This window comes from Crocuta crocuta, unplaced genomic scaffold (assembly GCF_008692635.1).
Source record: "Crocuta crocuta isolate KB4526 unplaced genomic scaffold, BGI_CrCroc_1.0 scaffold118, whole genome shotgun sequence".
Lineage (NCBI taxonomy): Eukaryota > Metazoa > Chordata > Mammalia > Carnivora > Hyaenidae > Crocuta > Crocuta crocuta.
The window spans coordinates 12489722-12509888 of NW_027551558.1; the positions used below are offsets into that span (position 1 = coordinate 12489722).

General features: G+C 49.3%; 1 protein-coding gene across 11 annotated transcripts in view; it reads left to right on the top strand.

Annotated features, from left to right (window-relative positions):
* The window catches only part of PRKCE (protein kinase C epsilon), a 490916-nt gene extending 473292 nt beyond the window's left edge, over positions 1–17624 (top strand). For all 11 annotated transcript variants that reach the window (XM_077749323.1, XM_077749327.1, XM_077749329.1 and 8 more), the window contains one exon: positions 14364–17624. In XM_077749323.1, coding sequence (XP_077605449.1) covers positions 14364–14510 — 147 coding nt within the window. In that variant the 3' untranslated portion in view covers positions 14511–17624. The remainder of the gene's footprint in view (positions 1–14363) is intronic.
* The last annotated feature ends 2543 nt before the right edge of the window (positions 17625–20167 follow it).

The following is a 20167-nucleotide window of genomic DNA, read 5'->3' on the forward strand; positions in this document are numbered from 1 at the left end:
GCGCTCAGGCCTTGACGAGCCACAGCACGCAGGGCACTGTCTCCTCCTAAGGCTGTTTATTGCTGGCTGTCCACACGAGGTTTTCCACACGTTGTCAGTTCCACACACCCCGACTGAGTGCCCCTGTGCCCTACTTCGGGGTCTCCCCAGCAGTGGGGTGTAAAGTCAATTTAACGAGTCAGATGAAGAAAAAAAGGTTAGTAAAGACTAAGATAGGGTAGAATAGCGTCCGGTCAAGTAGAATTGAACAGAATAGAATGAGTAGGATATCATGGGGCATCTGGGTGGCTCGGTCGCTTAAACATCCAACCTCGGGGCTCAGGTCATGATCTCACGGTCCGTGGGTTCGAGTCCCACGTCAGGCTCTGTGCTGACAGCTCAGAGCCTGGAGCCTGCTTCAGATTCTGTGTCTCCCTCTCTCTCTCTCTCTCTCTCTCTCTCTCTCTGCCCCTCGCCCTCTCATGCTTGCTCTCTCTCTCTCTTTCTCTCTCTCTCTCAAAAATAAATATTTTAAAAAGTGTTTAAAGAATAAGTAGAATATCAGACCATAGCACAGAATGCAATCTAGGTAAACTATAGCTTGCTGAATCTTTTCTTGGGCTGATGGGATGAGGTGATATGCACTAGGTTATAGACAAAATGTCTTTCTTATTGTTGGTCATAATAAAAACCTCTGAAGGGCTAGGCCCCTCTTCACTCCTCCTGTCTGAGAAATGACCCCATGGCCATAGTGGGGATGGTGGCTTCATGTACGGTGAGGGATACAGGGAAGAGTGCAGGTGTGTGTTTGTAACAGCGACAAGACTGTTGGTGGAAGCCACTGAAGGGGGTGCCCGCGCTGGGCTCCGTGCGGCAGCCCTTTGTGCACACGAATGCTCCCTCTCAGAGGGAGGTGGGATGGCACATCGGGGACATGGGCCTTGGGGTCAGAACACCAGAATTCAGTCCTGGCTGCACCTTGGGCAAGCTGTTTCCCAGTCTCTCCAGTGGGAGGTGTGGCGGCGCTTGTTTCCCCTGGGGTGGGGGTGAGCGTGAGTGTGTCAGGCGGGGGAATACTTAGTGCAGAGCCCAGCCCCTGCCAAAGCCTCCATCCTTGAGCTTTATGACGTTTCCTTGTGCGGAAATAAGTGTGCCAGGCACTGTCCCGGCGCTAGGAGTACGAGAGAGATGCCCAGAGCATCATTATTGAGCCCCGGTTACGAGGAATACCAGGAAAGAGAGGCACGGGACAATCGAGGGGTAGGGGGGGACCAGCCTAGGTTGGGAATGGTTCCCCAGGAAGGGGTATTTCCTTGCACACATGGCCAAGCCACACCCTGGCTTTAGTAGCAGAATGGAAGCCTTGTGGCCTCAGGGGTGGTTTCAGAACCCCTTTACAGCATTTGAGAAGGCAATGGACCCTCCCTTACTCTCACTTCTGGTCTCAGAGGGTGGCAGACTCCCCCTTGGAGCAAAGCTGTCGCACCTTGCCATCCCCTGGGGATGCAGCAGGGTCTGCTTAATTAACCAGGAGCTGGCAAGGCCCCAGCTCTGAGCCAGGCAGCACTAGTGAGAGAGGACGCTGCCTGCCTCACCCGGAAGCCAAGATTCACAGGCCACTTAGAGGCACCTGCAGGCCAGTTATAAACTCCAGGCTGACTGTCACCAAGCACCCGTGTGCCTCGTACAGACAATGAGGACTTCTCCCTAATCACATGGCTCAAAATGTCTCTTGGCTGAAATGTACGCATTATACATTTGTTACCGAATTTTAGAATCAGTCACAGCCAAAGGTGTGCATGTAGGTGGACCTTGGAAAGCCTGGAAGAGTTCGAGCAAGTAGAAGTGCCACCTTCCAGAGCTGCACAGAAATGCCTCCTTCCCTAAAAGGGACGAAGAAATGCTCTCTGTGGAGTTAAAACTCTGATACAAAATGACTTCCCCTGGCCTTAAAAGAACTTTCTGGAAAGAGCCTCAGGTGCACAGTCTGTGTCCGAGGGACTTTGCCCAATCATTTTCATAGAGTTGCTTCAGCCTTCCTGCAGAGCACTGAGTACACCAGAGGGAATGCCCCGTGCTGGGGACCCCTCCATGGTCCGAGGGGACAATTCAAGTCCTGAGAATCTTCTCAGGGCTTTTTCCTCTACGTGGATTCCTCAGAGTTGTACCTTGGACAGATCCAGGCTTTCTTTGTACAAGGGAAACTCTCCAATCCGTGGTTCTTAGCAATCAGGTCACCACCTTCGAGCATCTGTTGCAGCGAGAGGTTGCCCCGTGCACAACACACTGACTGTACAAGGTTCCCGGAAGCCCTGAAGTCCATCCCTAGCACATGGCCTTGCACATTGGCCCACAGGCTACATCCAGCCCGCTGCCCTCGACCTAGGAGTGGTTTGTACCTTTTTTTAAGATGATTAAAGAAAAATGTTTCATGACACGTGAACATTATATGAAGTTCAAATGTCAGTGTCCATGTATAAAGTTCTACGTCCATACAGAAAGCCACACTCGTGCAATTATAGCTTGTCTACAGCTGCCTTTGAGCCACAACAGCGGAGTGGAGTGATTGTAACAGAGGCCCAACGGCCCACAAAAAGATTTTCTGTATGGCCCGTTGGAGAAAATTTTCCACTTCTGCTTTAGGAGTGAGAACCCAGGTTAGGAGCCTTGCTGCAAATACTTCACTTAAAAGAACTGAGCTGTATGGGGCACCCAGGTGGCTCAGTTGGTTAAGTGTCCAACACTTGGTTTTGGCTCAGGTCGTGATCTCATGGTTCATGGGTTTGAGCCCCATGTCTGCACCATCAGTGCAGAGCCTGCTTGGGATTCTCTCTCTCTGCCCCTCCTCTGCTCGCTCGCTCTCTCTCACTCTCTCTCTCTCTCTCTCAAAGTAAACAAAGTTAAAAAAAATAATTGAGCTATAAAATTTAGAGGTAAAAGTGACTTTGAAAATCACCTTTACAAGCTCCCCACTTGACTGAGTTAAGCAGGGGATTCCAGGGAGTGGTGTCTTGGGCTCACCTTTCAAAGTTCTATGGATTTGGGGGCACCTGGGTGGCTCAGTTGGTTAAGCATCCAACTTCGGCTCAGGTCTTAATCTCACAGCTCGTGAGTTCAAGCCCCACATCTAGCTCTGGGCTTGACAGCTCAGAGCCTGGACCCTGCTTCGGATTCTGTGTCTCCCTCTCTCTCTGTCCCTCCCCCACTTGCGCTCTGTCTCTCAAAAATGTATAAATGTTGGCGCGCCTGGGTGGCTTAGTCGGTTGAGCGTCCGACTTTTGCTTAGGTCATGATCTCACGGTTCGTGGGTTCGAGCCCCGCGTCGGGCTCTGTGCTGACTGCCAGCTCAGAGCCTGGAGCCTGTTTCGGTCTGTGACTCCCTCTCTCTCTGACCCTCCCCTGCTCACGCTGTCTCTCTCTCTCTCTCTCTCTCTCTCTCTCTCCTAGAAATAAATAAATCCCATTAAAAAAATGAATAAATGTTAACAAAAATTATTTTTAATAAAATAAAAATTAGGAGATCTAATGTGAAAATGTAATTGGAGCATTTCCTGATGTTCAGAAGACCTGGAAACCCCGGGTCTTCTTCCTACAGGGGCATCCCAGTGCGATGGCCACTGTGCCCCCATCTCCAGCAGCTCCGGGCTCCCCCGGGCTCCCCCTGTGCCCACACACACCCTGCTTGTTACCGAGGAGATGTGACATCTCAGCCAGCAGCGCTAAAAGTAGCATTTGTCTCCTTTCTTCTTTTTGTTTTTCTTATCTTGCTTTATGCCTGAAAGTTTAAAGATGGCCCACCAGGATATATAAAGTACATACTCTAAATATAATATCAGCGAAAATGAGGAAAGGAAAACAAAGGCAGGAAGACAAAAAAAAAAAATGAGGAATGTTCTTGTGGGAGTATCACACGTTCAGCTCTTAGCTTTTGAGAGCAGACTGTTAACCCTAGACCGGAGCGTGGGGGACTAGAAGGCACCCAGGGTGCCCAGGTGAAATAGTGACTGTTCTGTTAACTGAGATCAAGTAGAAATCTCTCTCAAGGATCATCCCAAAGACAGCGCTGTTTGTTCTAACCCAGCAGTGGTGATCAATATTGATGAGGAAGCAGTGCTAATAATTTACATTTCTTCTATGCCATGTGCTGGTCTCACCACTTAAATGCGTTATTTCATTCACTCCTTATAACAAATATACAGGGAGGGCTACTAGCGTCCCTGTTTTACAGATGACGAAACTGAGGCCCAGAGAAGACCGCATGATCTGCCCAAGGCCGCTAAGCTGGAGAGAGGCCGGAGTGAAATCCAGGCAGTCTGGCCACAGAGCTGTCTGGCTAACCTGGCGAGCTACACCGCCTCTCAGAGGTGGCTCCTGGGGACACCGGTGTGCTGCCCGGCAAGTTCTTGGATGTCCCAGTTTATAAAGGCTAAGACCAAATGAGGAAAGGAGGGCACGAAATTGAGAAGGAATGCCAATATATAGTGCGAACTTGTGAGGCAGCCAAATCCAGAACAACGTTAGGCCCCTACCTGGGCTTTTAAACCACCAAAAGGGCTTTTGAAACTAAGGGGAAAAAAAGGAAGAAAGGAATCCACTGCTCCTTTATACACAGAGGGACCCAGCCAGGCTGCGTGTCGGAATTGCTTAGGAAGCCTTAAAATATACATGGTCTGGGCCTCATCCCTGGAGGGTCGATGAGGTGAGGTGTGGGGCAAGGCCCTGGGGTCCACGTGGGCACACTGAGGGATTTTTTTGTTGTGGTTTTTGTTTTTTAAGTTTTCATTTTACTCCCCCTGGGGCTCATCATGACACATGCCCCCCGTCACCTCCCCTCTGGTAACCATCAGTTTGCCCTCTATAGCGCAGAGTCTGTTTCTTGGCCTGCCTCCCTTTTTTTTTTTTTCCCTTGTTTTGTTTCTTAAATTCCACGTACAGTATTTGTCTTTCTCTGACTGACTACACTTGCATTATACTCTCTAGTTCCTTCACATCATTGCAGATGGCAAGGTTTCCTTCTTTTTATGGCTGAGTGATATTGCTCTGTGTGTGTGTGTGTGTGTGTGTGTGTGTGTGTGTGTGTGTATCTCACCTCTTTTTTATGCATTCATCAGTCAATGAACTTGGGCTGTTTCCATATCTTGGCCATTGTAAATAAGGCTGCTATAAACTTAGAGGTGCATGCATCCCTTTGAATTGGCGTTTTTGTATTCTTTGGGTAAATACCCGGCAGTGCAATTACCGCATCACCAGGGTGGTTCTGTTTTTACCTTTATGAGGACCCTCCACACTGTTTTCCAGAGCAGCCGCACCNTGTTTTTGTATTCTTTGAGTAAATACCCGGCAGTGCAATTACCGCATCACAGGGTGGTTCTGTTTTTACCTTTATGAGGACCCTCCACACTGTTTTCCAGAGCAGCCGCACCAGTTGAGTTCCCAGCAGTGGTGCACCGGGGCTCCCTGTTCAGTGCATCCTTTGTTTCTGATGCACAAGCAGGATGGAGAACCACTTTGTTACCAGTGACAAAAAGCAAGGCTGTCACCTTGTCTCGAACTTTTCCCCCAAAGAAAAGTCTCTTAGAAGTACAAAGATTAGGGCTAACCCAGGAAAGACGAACTGAATTCCAAGGGAGAAGTCAGTCGTTACAAGCCAGAAATAAGTACCAAAATAAGAAGAAATCAGAGTCAAATGCAAATGAATTACACTTGATAAAGCTCACCTGGGGAGTTAGGACAGGCCCATTCCCCGGGCCACATCCCCGAGCAGTGACACTGAAGCTCGGACGCGGGGCCAGTGTCATGGGTACGTAAAGCTCCTGGCAGTACGGTGTGCAGCCACTGGTGTAGGCCCAGGTGAATTACAGGTCAGGTCACTAAAGAATTTGCTGTGCCCATGACTTGATAATTTGGATTTTCGGAATCCGGCAGTGACACCAAATGATGGGAGATGGGCAAACAGTCTGTCTCTCCGTATTAAAAAAAAGAAAAATGTGGACTTGGGATAGTGGAGGTAGATGCTGTTAAAGCGATTTCTGGAAGTTTTTATGAAAAGGCAGTTTGTGACACTTTAGGGGGAAATGGTAGTCACCTGGAGTCAATTAACATCATTTCTAGACCCATAGACCAGAGACATGCGGCAGGCGTTAGGGGTCTTTATTCCAACAAAGCAACTGAGAGTCTGATATCATCCTCCTGAACAAAATGGTAAAAGTGACCACGGCTGGGGTGCCTGGGTAGCTCAGCCAGTTGTGTTTCAACTTTGGCTTAGGTCGTAATATTGCGGTTCGTGAGTTCGAGCCCTACATCAGGCTTGCTGCTGTTGGTACAGAGCCTGCTTCGGATTTTCTGTTCCCCTCTCTCCGCCCCTCCCCAACCTGTGCACTTGCTCTCTCTCTTTCTCTCTGTCTCTCAAAAATAAACTTTTTTTTTTTTAAAAAGTGACCTTGGCTGGTCAATTCATAGTGGATTTAACAATAATGCCCCCCAAACTGTGCCAGGGGGCCTGGATGTCAGCTTTGCAAGAGGGCTGTTTGTAGAAGGCATCCCAGAGGGGTCCAAGCCTGAGCCTACCTTACACAGTATTTTTATACGTGTCTTAATGGAGTCATGGAAGGCATGCCAGTCATATTTCAGGATGACACAGAGCCGAAGGATATCGCAGACAAGACAGATGATCGAATTTACGTTATATTCCCGTAGTATTTTCACACTTACATGAGCTTTACCTATATGCTCTCAAAGAACCGTCGGCAAGCCAGGCATATATCATTATCCCTCCTTTCTTGATAACAGACTGAGATCAGAGGAGTCAGTTACAGAATCGTTATTTATGATGATCTCAAGCCAGAAATAAGTACCAAACTAAGAAGAAATCAAAGTCAAATGCAAAGGATTGCATCTGGATTCAAAACATCTGTTTCAGAAGACTGACATCTGTATCAGTTGCCCAGGGCCACCCACACGTAGTGCCCTATACTGGGTGCCTTCGAGCAACAGAAGCCTATCACCTCACAGTTCTGGACAGGAGAGGTGTCTTTAATCGAGCTGCCAGCAGAGCCTTGGTCCCCAACCCAGGAGGTGGTGGGGAGGGTCCTCCCTTGCCTCTGTCAGCTTCTGGTGGCCCTAGACACTCCTTGGCTTGTGGAAGCACCTCCTCATGTCTCTGCCCAAGGGCTTCCCTCTGCGCAGGTCTGTCACTGTTCAAACTGCCCCTTCTGAAGAACCCCAGTCATGCCGGGTCAGGAGCCACCCTACTGACTTCATCTCAATTTGACGACATCTGCACAGACCTAATGTCCAAATAAGGTCGCATTCAAGGTCATAGAGGTTAGTAATGCAACATCTCTCTTTTGGGAGATGCAGTCCCACTCACAATAGGGTCACACCGCATAAGAGCATCATTGATTTATCACAGCTACTCGAGAAATGGAAATACACCGATGCTGTCTTAGACATCGGATTCACTCGAGGGCTCCTGCCAAGTAGAAGGTCATGCCACAGCCCTTGGCCTTGCTCAGACCAGAGTCAGGAATGGAGAGGTCAGCTGTGGCCACTACATGCTAAGAAGGAGGTGGGTTTTAAAAGGTAGGGAGCCACTGAGGTCTCAGGGCAGGATAGGTGCTATAGAAGCTCCACGGGCGGCCAGCTGCCCGAGGAGCCCATACATCTTGTTCTGGTTTCTATAAAGAAAATCTCAAAGTATGACCAGTTCTCGGTTAACAAACTCAAGAGGGGGAGAAAGGGATGGAGGATTATGTTTGGAGCAATTTCTAGGTAAAAATGATAGTTAACTTGAAATTCTGTTCTGACCCTCATTTTTGCCAGGCAAAGCATTACGCACTCATACATCCTTTATTTCATTTACCTTCACATGTGTGCATGAACATATACACGTATACGCTGTTATCTAGAATGTAGGGCTGTCGTGAATAGACACATATCTACAAGGATTTGTTTAATAGAGAGCAAGCATTCTAATTATTTAAAGTCTTGCTTTTTGTTTTCAAGTATTTAAAAGAGCAAAGTGGAGCTTGGACAAGAATTTCGACATTTCAAAGCTAGGAGGAATTTAGGGTTTGACTGTTCTGGTGAATGAAATTATTTCAAGCAAATGAGGATTAGGTTCCGCTGTGTCCTAGGTATCTTGAGGCATCTGAGAGGAGACTGTGACACACATAGCATATTAGAAGGGGCCGAACATGTGATCCAGAAAGTGCCGTGGGAGCCGGGAAGAGGGTGAGATTGGGAAAGGCTGCTGTCTGGGAAGTCCAAAGAGGGAGTCAGAACCTGATGTGGGCCCTGGACCAAAAAAAGCTGGCATTTTGGAGACTGTGGAGACATCATGCCCCCCACCACCACCATTGTGACTGTGTACGTGTATCAGAGTGACCACGACTTACGCTCTCATCATGCCCGGCAGAGGTAAAGAGGTGTGGGCAGGTACCCGCGAGGTAGCCACGTGAAAGCCAGCCCCATACCCCAGCTGGTGAGATTAGGGAGTTTTCTTGGTGGTTCAGAACAAAGTCATCTGTTGATCTCCTCGTAATCAGATGAAGACAGAAGCAGAAGTCGCACGCTTTTCTGAAAGCTGGTGTTGATGACTTTAGTACAGTGAGTGAAAGAATTACACCAGCCAGACAGGAAGCAGGCACTCAGGCCACCTGCCCATGTCCGTGCCGAGATGCAAGCACTACCACAGCTGGCTGATCCCCCAAGCCCACGGCCGCCTCCAGTGATTTATAAGGCAGGCTCAGTTGCAGTTTCTTGAAAGGATCTGGGGGGACCTCTAACTATTTCCATAACCTACCTCATTCCCCTGTTGCAGATACCAAAGGTGGGCCCTTCCCCCAGGGTCAGCCCCAGACCTCTCAAACCCCAGACCTCATCTCTCTCCGAAGGGCAGTATCATTTAGTTTCCTTTACCATCAGCCACAAGAGTTAGTGACACAAAGTCCCCTTAGCCCATCTGTATTCGATGGAATTTTCCCAAGCCCTGGTCGAAACTGTTTGTGTTGGTCTCCTTCCAGCAATCGGGGAACCCCAGTGCCCCAAGCTGACCGCTGCTCAGAGAGGAAACCCCATGAACTAGGCGTAAGTCTGCCTGTTCCTCTGGACTGCGCCACTCGAGGCCCCTCGTGAGACAGACCTCAGCCCTCTCACCACTTTGCCTGCGGTCGCCCACACAAGAAGCCCATCCGGTGCAACAGCCGCCAGCGGTCCTGAAGCCAGAGCACTTTACTGGCTCTGGATAGCGTAGAAGCAAGAGAGGGGCGTCCACTCATTTCTCAGCTAATTATTGAGCGCTCACTGTGTGCCAGGCAGTGCACTAGGATGGAGATGGAATGTGAGTTCAGCCCAGTCCTCATCCCCAACAAACTCACAGATTCATGGAAAGGAGGAGGATACGTATGATCAGGGCTGTGATAAGTTAGGAGAGGGCGCCTGGGTGGTTGAGCATCTGACTCTTGGTTTCTGCTCAGGTCATGATCCTGGGGTCGTAGGATCCAGACCTACATCAGGCTCTGTGCTGAGTGTGGAGCCTGCTTAGGATTCTATCTCTCCCTCTGTCCCTCTTTTCCTGCTTTAGTGCTGTGTCTCTCATATACTCTCTCTCACTCTCTCTCTCTGTCTCTCTCTCTCTCATGCTTGCTCTCACACGTGCTCTCTCTCTCTCTCTCAATAAAAAAAAAAAAAAAGAGAGATGATGGGGTGCCCATAAGAGGGGTGGAAAGACAGGAAGGCTGCTTGAAGGAAGGACATCTAAGCCTGGTTGGGAAAGGTGAATAACTCAGTGGGGTATCGAGGACATGGGACAGAGGTGGGAGTAGGAGAGGGGTTTCCAGGCAGAGACTTGGAGTCAAGGGAAGCCAATGAGTCCAGAGAACCTCATGGTCCAGCAGGGCCCAGAAGCAGTGGGGAGCTAGGTGGGGATGCGACCCTGAGGGCCTTAGAAGTAGAGGACTGTAAGACCCTGGGACTTTGCCCAAGGGCAGTCAGGTGCCATTAGAAGCATCTCGATCTCCGGAAAATGCACTGGGATGTTCAGGTGGACCCTAGCTCTGCACTAGTTCAGCCCTTGGAGGCATACAGATAAATATAAGACTCAGTCCCTCCTTCGAGAAGCTCATGGCATCAATGGGCAGATCATACAGACTGTGTTGGGTAACAACCAAGGTGTCTATGATGTGTGCCCAAGGCACACAGGTGCCAAGACTTGGAGGCACATTTATTGGGTTCCCATTACGTGTTGGAGTCTGCACTGAGGCACCTAACATCTGACATCGAGTCCTCACGGCAACCTATAGAGTGCCTGTTACTACCTCCCTTTTACAGATGAAAAAAACTAAGTCTCAAATAGGGACCTCACAGTGTCATGTAACCAGGAAGGGGAAGTACCGGGATAAGAGGTCAGCTAGTGCTCTCTGTCCCCCTCCGTGTCGCCCCCCCCCCCCAAGTGTGGGACAGGCATGTAGGAAGGGTTTCAGGAAGGAGACAAAGTCTGAAGAGGCCCCAGGGTCACCTCTCAGGCTCCACACTGTGGGCTAAGAGTCTAACATTTAGCCTTCAGGGGAGGCATGTGGGAAGACTGAGGATCTAGGTAAATAGGGAATGTCTCTGGGGTTTGCCCATCTGAACCTTGGAGTTGAGTCTTGTGCTTGTCCAGAGCGAGACAGCAGCTTTTCAAAGAATAAAATCAGAGAACAAAGGATATGATGCCCAACCCCCTCCAAATTTGAGGATGCTATGCCGTCTATGTGCTATTAGTAGGAAATGGTGTTTCCCAGAGATACTTGCTTTGGAAAACTTCACAGGTCTCTAAGATTAATGGTCAGGAACTGCACATAGTGAGGATGTTGGCTTTTGGAGCTGGAAATGAGTAACTGACACCCAAAATGTCTCCAAGGAAAACAGGGCCTGTGCCAATTTGGATAAGGGGGTGGGCAAGCCAAGTATGTCTTTCCTTAGAATTCTTAAAGAATGGTACAGTCACTGAAATGCCACCCATGATTCTGTGACCCCTGGAGAGCCCAGAGCTGCCTTGGTGGCATCCCAGACTAGCGTGAAATGGAGCTAGGGGTCCTGTGGGAAGGACATCCCTGGCTGTGCCGACCGAACCTGGTGGCCTGGTACATAGTCAGTGAGTGGTGAAATTTGGACATCCGGTGGAATCCAGCTCCGTCACTACGCTGAGCCAACCTCGGGAAATGAAACCAGTTTCCAGGGACACTAATGGCTGAAAGGTCACAAACAAGTAGGCGGACAGGGAGAGCCAGTGCCCGAGCAGCTGCAGATTTCCCAAGGTTCTCTATACGCATGCTCCCTTCATCTGTGAGCAGTGAGAGGGAGCCGGGAAATTGGTGTCCCGCTTCTGCAGATACTGGAGACCCCGGCATGGCCCAGCCTTGGTGATGTTACCAACTGAGTTTTCTCCCACCCCATTCCTTGCCTCTCTTCTTCGTCCAGCTACCGCCCCTTCTGCGGGTCTCCGCCTCCCCTGCCTCCCATTGAGGACATCCCTTGGTCAGCTTCTGGGATAAGGCTCAGTGCTTCCCAAGTCACTCCTCCCCACCCTGTTCCTCCTTCTAGACTCATTTCATCTGGCACAGCAGGCCCATACTCTGCAACCCCCTCCTCAGTCAGTGAGCCCATCCCTCCTTGGACAGAGATGCTCAGAAGAGGCGCCATCACACCCTTTCCCCAGTCACCGGTCCTCCCCGGTCACTGTGGAGATGGGCTTTGGTGTTTCTCTCTGAAGCCCCCGTCCACACAGGGCCCCCTTTTCCTCTTGTCCTGTACACAGTGGATATGGAGACAGATGGCCCTCCTGCCCGGGAGCCAGCCCTCCTGGTAGAGTGACTTAGGCCACTTCTCAGCTTCCCCATCTCAAGGGCAACACGCACACCCTTCGGGTCCTTTTCCCATCCCTTAGGTTTCCTGTATCTCCCTTCTGTCTCCCCTCCAAGGTCTCTGAGACCTACTCAATTATGCAGCTCAAGCCCAGAGGAAAGACACGAAGCAGGACTGATGGGGTGGAAAGATCCACTCCTCCCTGCTCTGGGCTATCGTCCTGATTCTGATCTCAGTCTGGGATGATCTGAACACATGCTCGCCCAGTACAGGTCACCCACTCTCGCCCCGACGCACAGCTTCTCCTGCCACGCTCGCCCACTGGCAAGCCCTTCTGGCTCCAGGCCTGGCAGTCTGGCCTGAACGTCTTCTGGTGGACTTTGATCCTTGCCATGTCGTTCCATTGCTCTGGTGTCCAGCTTTCCAGACGTTCTATGCACGCAGCATCATGCAGGGATCTGGATTTGAATCTGGCTCTGCTCTTAACTAGTCGGGTGACCCTGGTCAAGTCACCAAATCTCTTTGAACCACAGTTTCTTCATCTGTGAAATCAGGATAATAATACCTGCCTGTTTTAAGGATCAAACAAGGAAACAAATGGGAAGGTGTTTCATATACTATAAAACCACAGTTCCCAAACCATGTCCCGCAGGACTCTGCATTGAGACAGATGTTACGAAGCTGTTCAGGAAAGAGACACCTAGGTGGCTCAGCTGTTTGAGTGTCCGACTCTTGATTTCAGCTCCAGTCATGATCTCACAGTTCGTGGGATTGAGCCCCTAATCAGGCTCTGTGCTGACAGCATGGAGCCTGCTTGGGATTCTTTCCCTTCTCTGTCTCTTCTCTCTCTCTCTCTGCCCCTCCCCTGCACATGTGCTCTCTCTCTGTCTCTCTCAAAATAAATACATGAAACCAAAAACCAAAAAACAAGAACAAAACTATTCAGGAAAAGAAAAGCTTCACGTCAAGTTTGAGGAAGTCTCTTCTAAACAAAGTGAACCAAGTTTCTTGACTCCGTGACATCTTGGAGCCTTTAATTTGCCATCATACGTGACCAACCTCTAAGAGAAGGTGCAGAAAGGGCTTTGTCTCAAACCCACCTTTTTCCTGGAGTACTTATTAACATCTTTTAGGTTACTAGTTTCCCCAGGACAAAGCATCTATTAATAGTATTCCTCCTACAAGTAATAATGCTAATCTTTCCACAAGGTTTATTCCATCGTCCAGGCCACTAATCCCGGGTAACACCAGCTAATCAGCGCCTGAAAGGGTATTTGTAGGGGCTCCGTCAATCCTCCGGGCATTGTGCCATGTCGTGCGGGGTGAGGGGGCTGGCGTCGAAGGCCTCTGCAGTCAGACTCGCCCTGCCTCCCTCCATCCTCATGGCGGACTCCACCCCAGGCAGCTCGGTGGACCCATTGTCCTGTTCTACATCTTCCGTGTTCCTGCCTCCCCACCGCCCCCCATCCCTGTCCCGCCTCTCCCCCTGCCAAGGTGACTTCTTCCCATCTCTGTCACCACGACCGTAACTCATTCTTCAAGCCCCAGCCAAGTCCCGACTTCTCCATGGATGTTTTCCTAACTATTGCAGTGTGTGTTCTAGACAGCAGTATGGGCTCCCAGATCAACTGGAAGTCCTGAAAGGGCAGAGAGAGCATTATTTATACTTCCAGGTATTCTCCAAAAGCCAGGATTTGTTTGTTTGCTGCTCTTCCCCATGGACCATAAGCCCTATTTTGGGAACTTGAGTCTCTAACTGGGCATGGGTCCTTCTGGGCTGGGGAGTCAGTGCAGTGATGGGTCCTTCCCATGGGCATTCATCCAGTAGATGCTTATTGTAGGGAACCTGAGGTTGAAGAAGACAAGGCCCCCGCCTTTAAAGAGCTCTTGTTCAAGACAAACGCTCACAACTCATCGCAAGTCAGCGTGTTGAGTATAATCACGGAAAGAACGTAGGAGCACAAAGTAGGGTTCGAGGTGGATGCGAGTAGGGATCGAGGCAGGCTTCCCAGAAGACGTCCCCTGCCGCCACCCACTCATCCTCCCACTTAGAAGAGGTCATATGGAGCAGACCTGGCAAGGTTATGGAGGTCTACCTCTAGAGAAGAAAGACCACTGGAGACTCTATAGGAAGGAGATTCAAGTTTGTTCCCTGGGTCACAGGAATGGAGGTCTCGATAGAGCCAGAGGGTTGGACTGGGAGGAGTGCGGGGTGGGAGCTTTGCCTCCCACTCTCCCAAACACATGCGCTCCACCCCCACACGGCAGTTGGTGGGAATCCCACTTCCCTGCTTTTCCATCATCCCCCCTCACCCCCGTCTTCCCTCTCACCTGGACTCGTTCTTCCTTTCCAAGTCCTCCGCCACCTCCTGGTCCTGGGGCCATCCGTCGTGACCTCATTGGAGCAGCCCGTGTCTTCTCTCAGTAGCTAGAGGCCTGCTTTGGTGAGAGGCTGGTCGGTGTGATGCCCACTCCCCGTGGTGGGGGGCCCGGGGAGGAAGGTCAGCCTAGAGTCAGTGCTTTCTCTTTTCTCCTCACAGAAAACCAAAAGAGACGTCAATAACTTTGACCAAGACTTTACCCGGGAAGAGCCCGTCCTCACGCTCGTGGACGAAGCAATCGTGAAGCAGATCAACCAGGAGGAATTCAAAGGCTTCTCCTACTTTGGTGAAGACCTGATGCCCTGAGAAGCTGCTCCAGGTGGAGCTTGGTGATGCTGCAGCAAGGGGTGCCGAGAAGAGCCCTCGTTCTGGAGGCTCAGAAGGCCTTGAACTGCTTCTCCTGTTCTCCAGAGCCCCAGTCCTTCGTCTACCCTCTATTTATTGCATCCCCTTACCCCAGGCCGGCTCCTCCCCCTTCCAGCCGGGACCAGAAGGCACTCTTGGCTTTTGTCTCACCAGTGACGCAGAATCGCGTGGGGTCAGCGGTCGGCTGGACACGCTCCGTGTTTGGTCTGTTGGCAAAAGCCTGTTTCCACCCCTCGGGGGCTCCTGGCAGCGAGGTGGCTTCAGCTCTAAGAGCAACAAGGAAAGCAAACGAGAAGACCGCGGCCGTGCTTCTGGACATAGGGGCCCGATCACTCTCACCTCTGAGAGCCTCGGTTCTGAGGCTCCCACTTTTGAGAGCCCGCCACGCCGCGCCCTTCTGTCCAGGAGAGACAGGTGCTTCTTCGGCACGGGGGTGGGCGCGGTCGAGACGCGCTGTGACGGAGGCAGACTGCGAGGCGCGCGGGCCGGCTGAGTGTGTTGGTTTGCTCCACAATGGCCAATTCTTGCTTGCTTCGGTTGTAGCTTTTGGGCATGGCAAAGTCGTGAGAGCATGTATCTCGTGAAAGAAAGCAATCACTCTTTGTAGAAAAAGAAATCAGATTTTGAACTCGATTAACATTTGAAAAGTCTATCATCAAATTGGCTTTCGAATCGGCCAAAAGATATAAATTCCAATATTAAATGCAGGTAGATATTAAAGGGCTATTATACAATGAGAAACCAACTGTCCGGGGTTTATACTATTAATGTTTTTGTAGTTTGTGGCACACGGGGGCTGGATGAATGGGGAGAGAAGAAAACAAGTAGTGCTCCTCGCCTTCAAGTTCTGCCTGAACACAGAGGCCACTGCAGCAATGGCCAAGACCCTGAGGTCCTAGGAAAACTCACTCCCAAATTCTCTTTCCAGTTGCGTTCCGAGTGCCCAGCATACACTCTATTTATTTCCTGCAACGGTGTGTTACTTTTGCGCACTTCTACAAAAAAAAAAAAAAAATGGTAGTACTACTGTGTCGTGGTTTTTAGACATTAAACATGTAAAGTTAAATATGAAATCTCTGCTTTTGGAGCAAGCAGAACGAGGCTAGACGTGGGTGATGCGGAGGGAATCCAGAGACCGAAGAGCAACTTTGTTTGCAAACTGACCATGTGGCGAGATGTACTTGGCATTTTGTTTCTGTGTGACATGCAATGGCAACTCGTGTGGACACTATTTAATGGATGTGATGTTACCTCCTTGTAGATATGCTAACAGTGTTACATTCTCTGATTTCCAAGGGTTCTCTGTGGCTTTGTGTATATGTTTCCCGGAGGTTATTTGATTATCTATTTTCCTGAACCAATTCAGCAGGGAATGGAATCCATTCCAACCGTTGCACGTGGATCTCCCAGCTGCCCCTAAATATATATACGTGTGAGTGGCAAAGTGGCACCAATGAAGCTTTTTGCCTTTTGTACATTTGAGATTTTTGTATATAGTGTTTGCTGCAAGGCCTGTGGAATTAATTCATTGAACTTAGAGGTATCAACTGCTGCATGTTCAGGCATATTATAAAACTTTAGTCTATGAAAGAATAATTATAATAATGTCCAGGTGCAATACTCTGTAAGCATAGTGGTTCAAGTTACCGAGAGATAAGGTATGTTTCTTTTTTGAGGACGGGGAGGAGTCCTTTTTTTGTATTGTTTATTTCACTCTGGTTTCTTTCAAAAGACATAAACATAGAGTAAGCTACATTAAATCTCACATACGGTTCTCCTGTGCTCTATTATGCCCTGAGAGGGATGGGGGAGAGAAAGGAATGTTTTCACTGGTGGTTTCAAAGCTTGGACGGTGACCAGCTTGAGCCCATAGAAAGTCGGTGTCCATAGTTGCGTCTGGCTGGCCGCAGCCTTTGTTACCACAAAGGGCGACATTTGGTTTTCTTTTGTTTTTGTTCTTTTAAAAACTCAGGTGTAGTTATGATCCGTTCTTACGATACTCTGAAATATTACACTCTATCCATTTGCGTGTTTGGCGTACCAGTGACTGATGGAGAACAGGTTAATTTAATTTATCTTCGGTAACTTGACATGCTGGGGGGAGAGACTATCTTCTGGAGTTGAGTACAAGCACAGAAACATCTTCATGGTGGCATCATCTCAATTTTTAAGAAGACATGACAATACTGCCCATCATCCTCATGTATCACTACTGCGCTGTTTCTCCTCTGCTTCCTTCACCACGGTGAACTTGGAACAATTAAGCAAGCTCTACCTGCAATGCCGAGCGGCCTGCTCCAAGGCCTCGGCGGCGATCCCATGTCAGCAGGGCTCGGGCCCTTCCTGCGGGACAACTGGCATTTTGGCTGGGAAGTCAAATAATACATTCCACCCGGCAGCTCCAGGCAGTCGTTTGCGGGGTGCCTGGCCCAGAGATGCCCCCTTCCGGCACCAGAGCTGGGCTGGCTGGTTTGCCTCCTGCTCGGGGCCGGAGCTGATCCAGTTCTCGCACAGGCGGGTTCAAATCCCACGTCGTCTATAGAAAACAGCTTGTGTGTTCCTTGAGTACTCATTGTTTCATTTCAATTTTCACGAGGCTTAGGAAGCGGACACACTATTACATTTCTTTCTAATCTATCCAGCTCTTGAGTGCAAAACAAAAAAATGCCAAAAAATATATGAAGGATAGCTGTTCTCCTGTGTTCTCTCATTATGGACTTTGTGAAGTGGAAACATCGTTTTTTCCTCCAAAGGTGAAAAACAAAATGCATTCTTGCTTTAAAAAAAAAAAAAGAAGGCTAAAAAATTACCTCTTTTTAAATTATGTGCAAAATAATTCTGGCTAAATATAAAATGTATTCGATTTTAGGGGTTTTTTTTGTATTGTGATGCTTTATTTGTACATTTTTTTTCCTTTCTGGATGTAATTTTAATCTCTTGCCATTCATTAGTGTTATTTCATTGTAAACATTATTGTGCCAAATGTACTGTATTCAAAAGGATGTGAATGTGTATTGTTTCAGAACCTAATAAATACAATGGCGTTAAATCTTATTTCTCGGATCCAGTGATTTTTTTTTTTTTTTATCTTCTTTGTAAGCAGCAGCATGGCACCAATAAAGCTTTGTGCCTTTCGTGCATCAGAGATTCCAAATTCCAAAACCTAGGCGTGGATTCAAGCCTTGCCAGGACTCAGGCTCAGGCTGACTGCTCAGAACTTCAGGCTCTTGGAGCCCAGGAAACTCCTTCAAGATGGCAGGCCCCTTGCAGGCTGGCCTGGGGCACCACTGGTCACTCTGAGCTTTAGCGCGTGCCCACCTTCCCTGCTCGGCCAGGGTTCGTGGCCATCACAGTGGCCCCTGGGCTCTCCAGGTCCTCCTTTGTTCTGGAGCTCTTTATGGCCACTCCGTTCATATCGCGCTGCTGGTTTTGCAAGGCTCCTCCTCTTCCTTCCCTGACATAGATTTTTCCAGAACGCTTGAAATGCGTAAGTACACTCTGGAGTATACCACAAATTTCAGTTAACCAAAACTTTGTCTTCCTTCCAAGTTGTGGAAATGATTGCAGTCTTACCATCTGTCATCCTCAGGGGAAGGGAGGGCACTTCCTCGTAAGCCCTCCAATGACTATGGTATGTCACCCTGAATGTACTCTCAGTTTCCCCTTGGCAATGTTGCCTGCCTGCCCGGAGACGTAGCAAAGGACTTCCAGATCCATCGCAACAGGAACGTTGTATACATCACATTCTTTCCTCCCTCGATGCAGGCAAATTTCTAGGTAAGCGACCAAGGAAAAGCAAACTTCTTGCGAGCTTATCTGTCTTATGAATTTACCTAAAAGTCAGAAGACACACAAGGAGCCATTCTGGAGAGGTCACAAGATGTCGCCAAGCATTGAACTGACTGAAATCTGACCAGCCTACACCTCCCTTGCCTGGTAGCCCAGAAGAGACAGCTACAAAGTCCCGGAGATGAGAAACCTCATCCTCCCAAATCTCTATACTCCACCAATCACATTGCAGCTACAAGAAAGGTCAGTGGCTGGTCAGCATCCCCGGTTCGGAACCTCTCTCCCCACCCCCAGCCACGTTCCAGGAGAGAAAGCCCAGCACTGGTAGATCTGTTCCAGGAGGCCCCGCACGCTGGCTCCTGGCGAGGCTTAGACGGCTCCAGAGCCGCTTCAGGAAAGCCTGCGTTTCAGTTTTCTGAAAAACTGACCATCTAACAGATTTCTCATAGAACCAATGAGCACATGGCCCCTTCTCCATTTCCTTGTACCTGAATAGAGTCCAGCGCTTGGGTGAGCAGCGGCCTAAAGATCCCCATGTGATAAGAGCACTGAGCCACGTGACGTGGCACTTCCAGCGGCAGAGAGATGGGCGTGGAAGGAAGGCTTAGATGTACTACGAAGCCTCTTTCTTACTTGAGAGTACTTCAGCCTCGGCGGTGATACTACCCTTAGGGTACACTGTTTGTAAGCGATACCTGAAGAATGGAACGGCCGTGCCCATCAGAACCCCTCCTCCAGGGATGGACAGCTGATCGCATAGTGTGTTTTCAGCAGCCTACCACAAGTGCTTCTGCCCTCTTATCTGCCATCGACACCTGGAGGTTTGTCACTGGCATAAGGAATTCCAGGAACATATTTTCTCAAGGAAAATGGTGACTTGTTAACTAGCACAAAGAATGTTAGAAAGGTGACGTTGGTGATATATTTGGGATAATAGATGGGCAGAGAGATTTAAAGACAAATCTCCACGTTGAAAAGAAAAAAAAAATCCAAAATGTAAGAAAATAGCCTTCTCCTCCCCTAGTAATCAGGGCAGCACAAATTTAAATCAGTGTGATACCACTGCACACCTGCCCGGATGACTAACTCCAAAAGGCAGACATATCAAGTTTCATGAAGGACACAGAACAGTTGGATTGTTCGGTGTTTCTGGTTTGAGTATAAAATGGTACCGCTGTGAAAAATTCTGGCTACTCAAAGTCTGCTAAAGCCAAATACGAATGCCCTAGACTCAAGAGCAGAGTCTAGCAGCTGTGGAGTAAGAAGTGAATTGTGGAGTAGTCACACAACAGAATACTAGGTAGCCGCAAATGATTTACAACTATGTGCAACAAGGCAGGTGACTCGCACCACATACCATAGAGTTTAAAAAGCTGGCACAAAGGAGTACACAGACTGTGCGATTCCATTTGTGCAGAGAAGCAAGGCGTCATCTGTGGGGCTAGAAATCAGGCGAGTGGTTGCCCTCGTGGGGAAGGGATGTAGTGACTAGAAGGGGCCACGGAAGGGCTTCTGAGCTTCAAGGCGCTATTGGAAACACCCAGGCTGCCGGAGCTGGAACTTCATGGACCCTGTGGAATGACCACAAGACCACATGCTGGCTTGCTAATAAAATATCTGTCCATATATGTCTCAGAACATGGTCTGCGAGGTCGTCAGGGAGGAGCTAAGCCTCCGCTTCTGGCAGCTCCTGAGATCACCAAGAAGAACCCAGGGAAATGCATCACAAAAATTGGTTCAGGGAGTCTGCAGCAAGTGAGGGCTGGCTTTCTCTCTTTCCACTCGGGCAGGCACTGTGCCTTTGTACG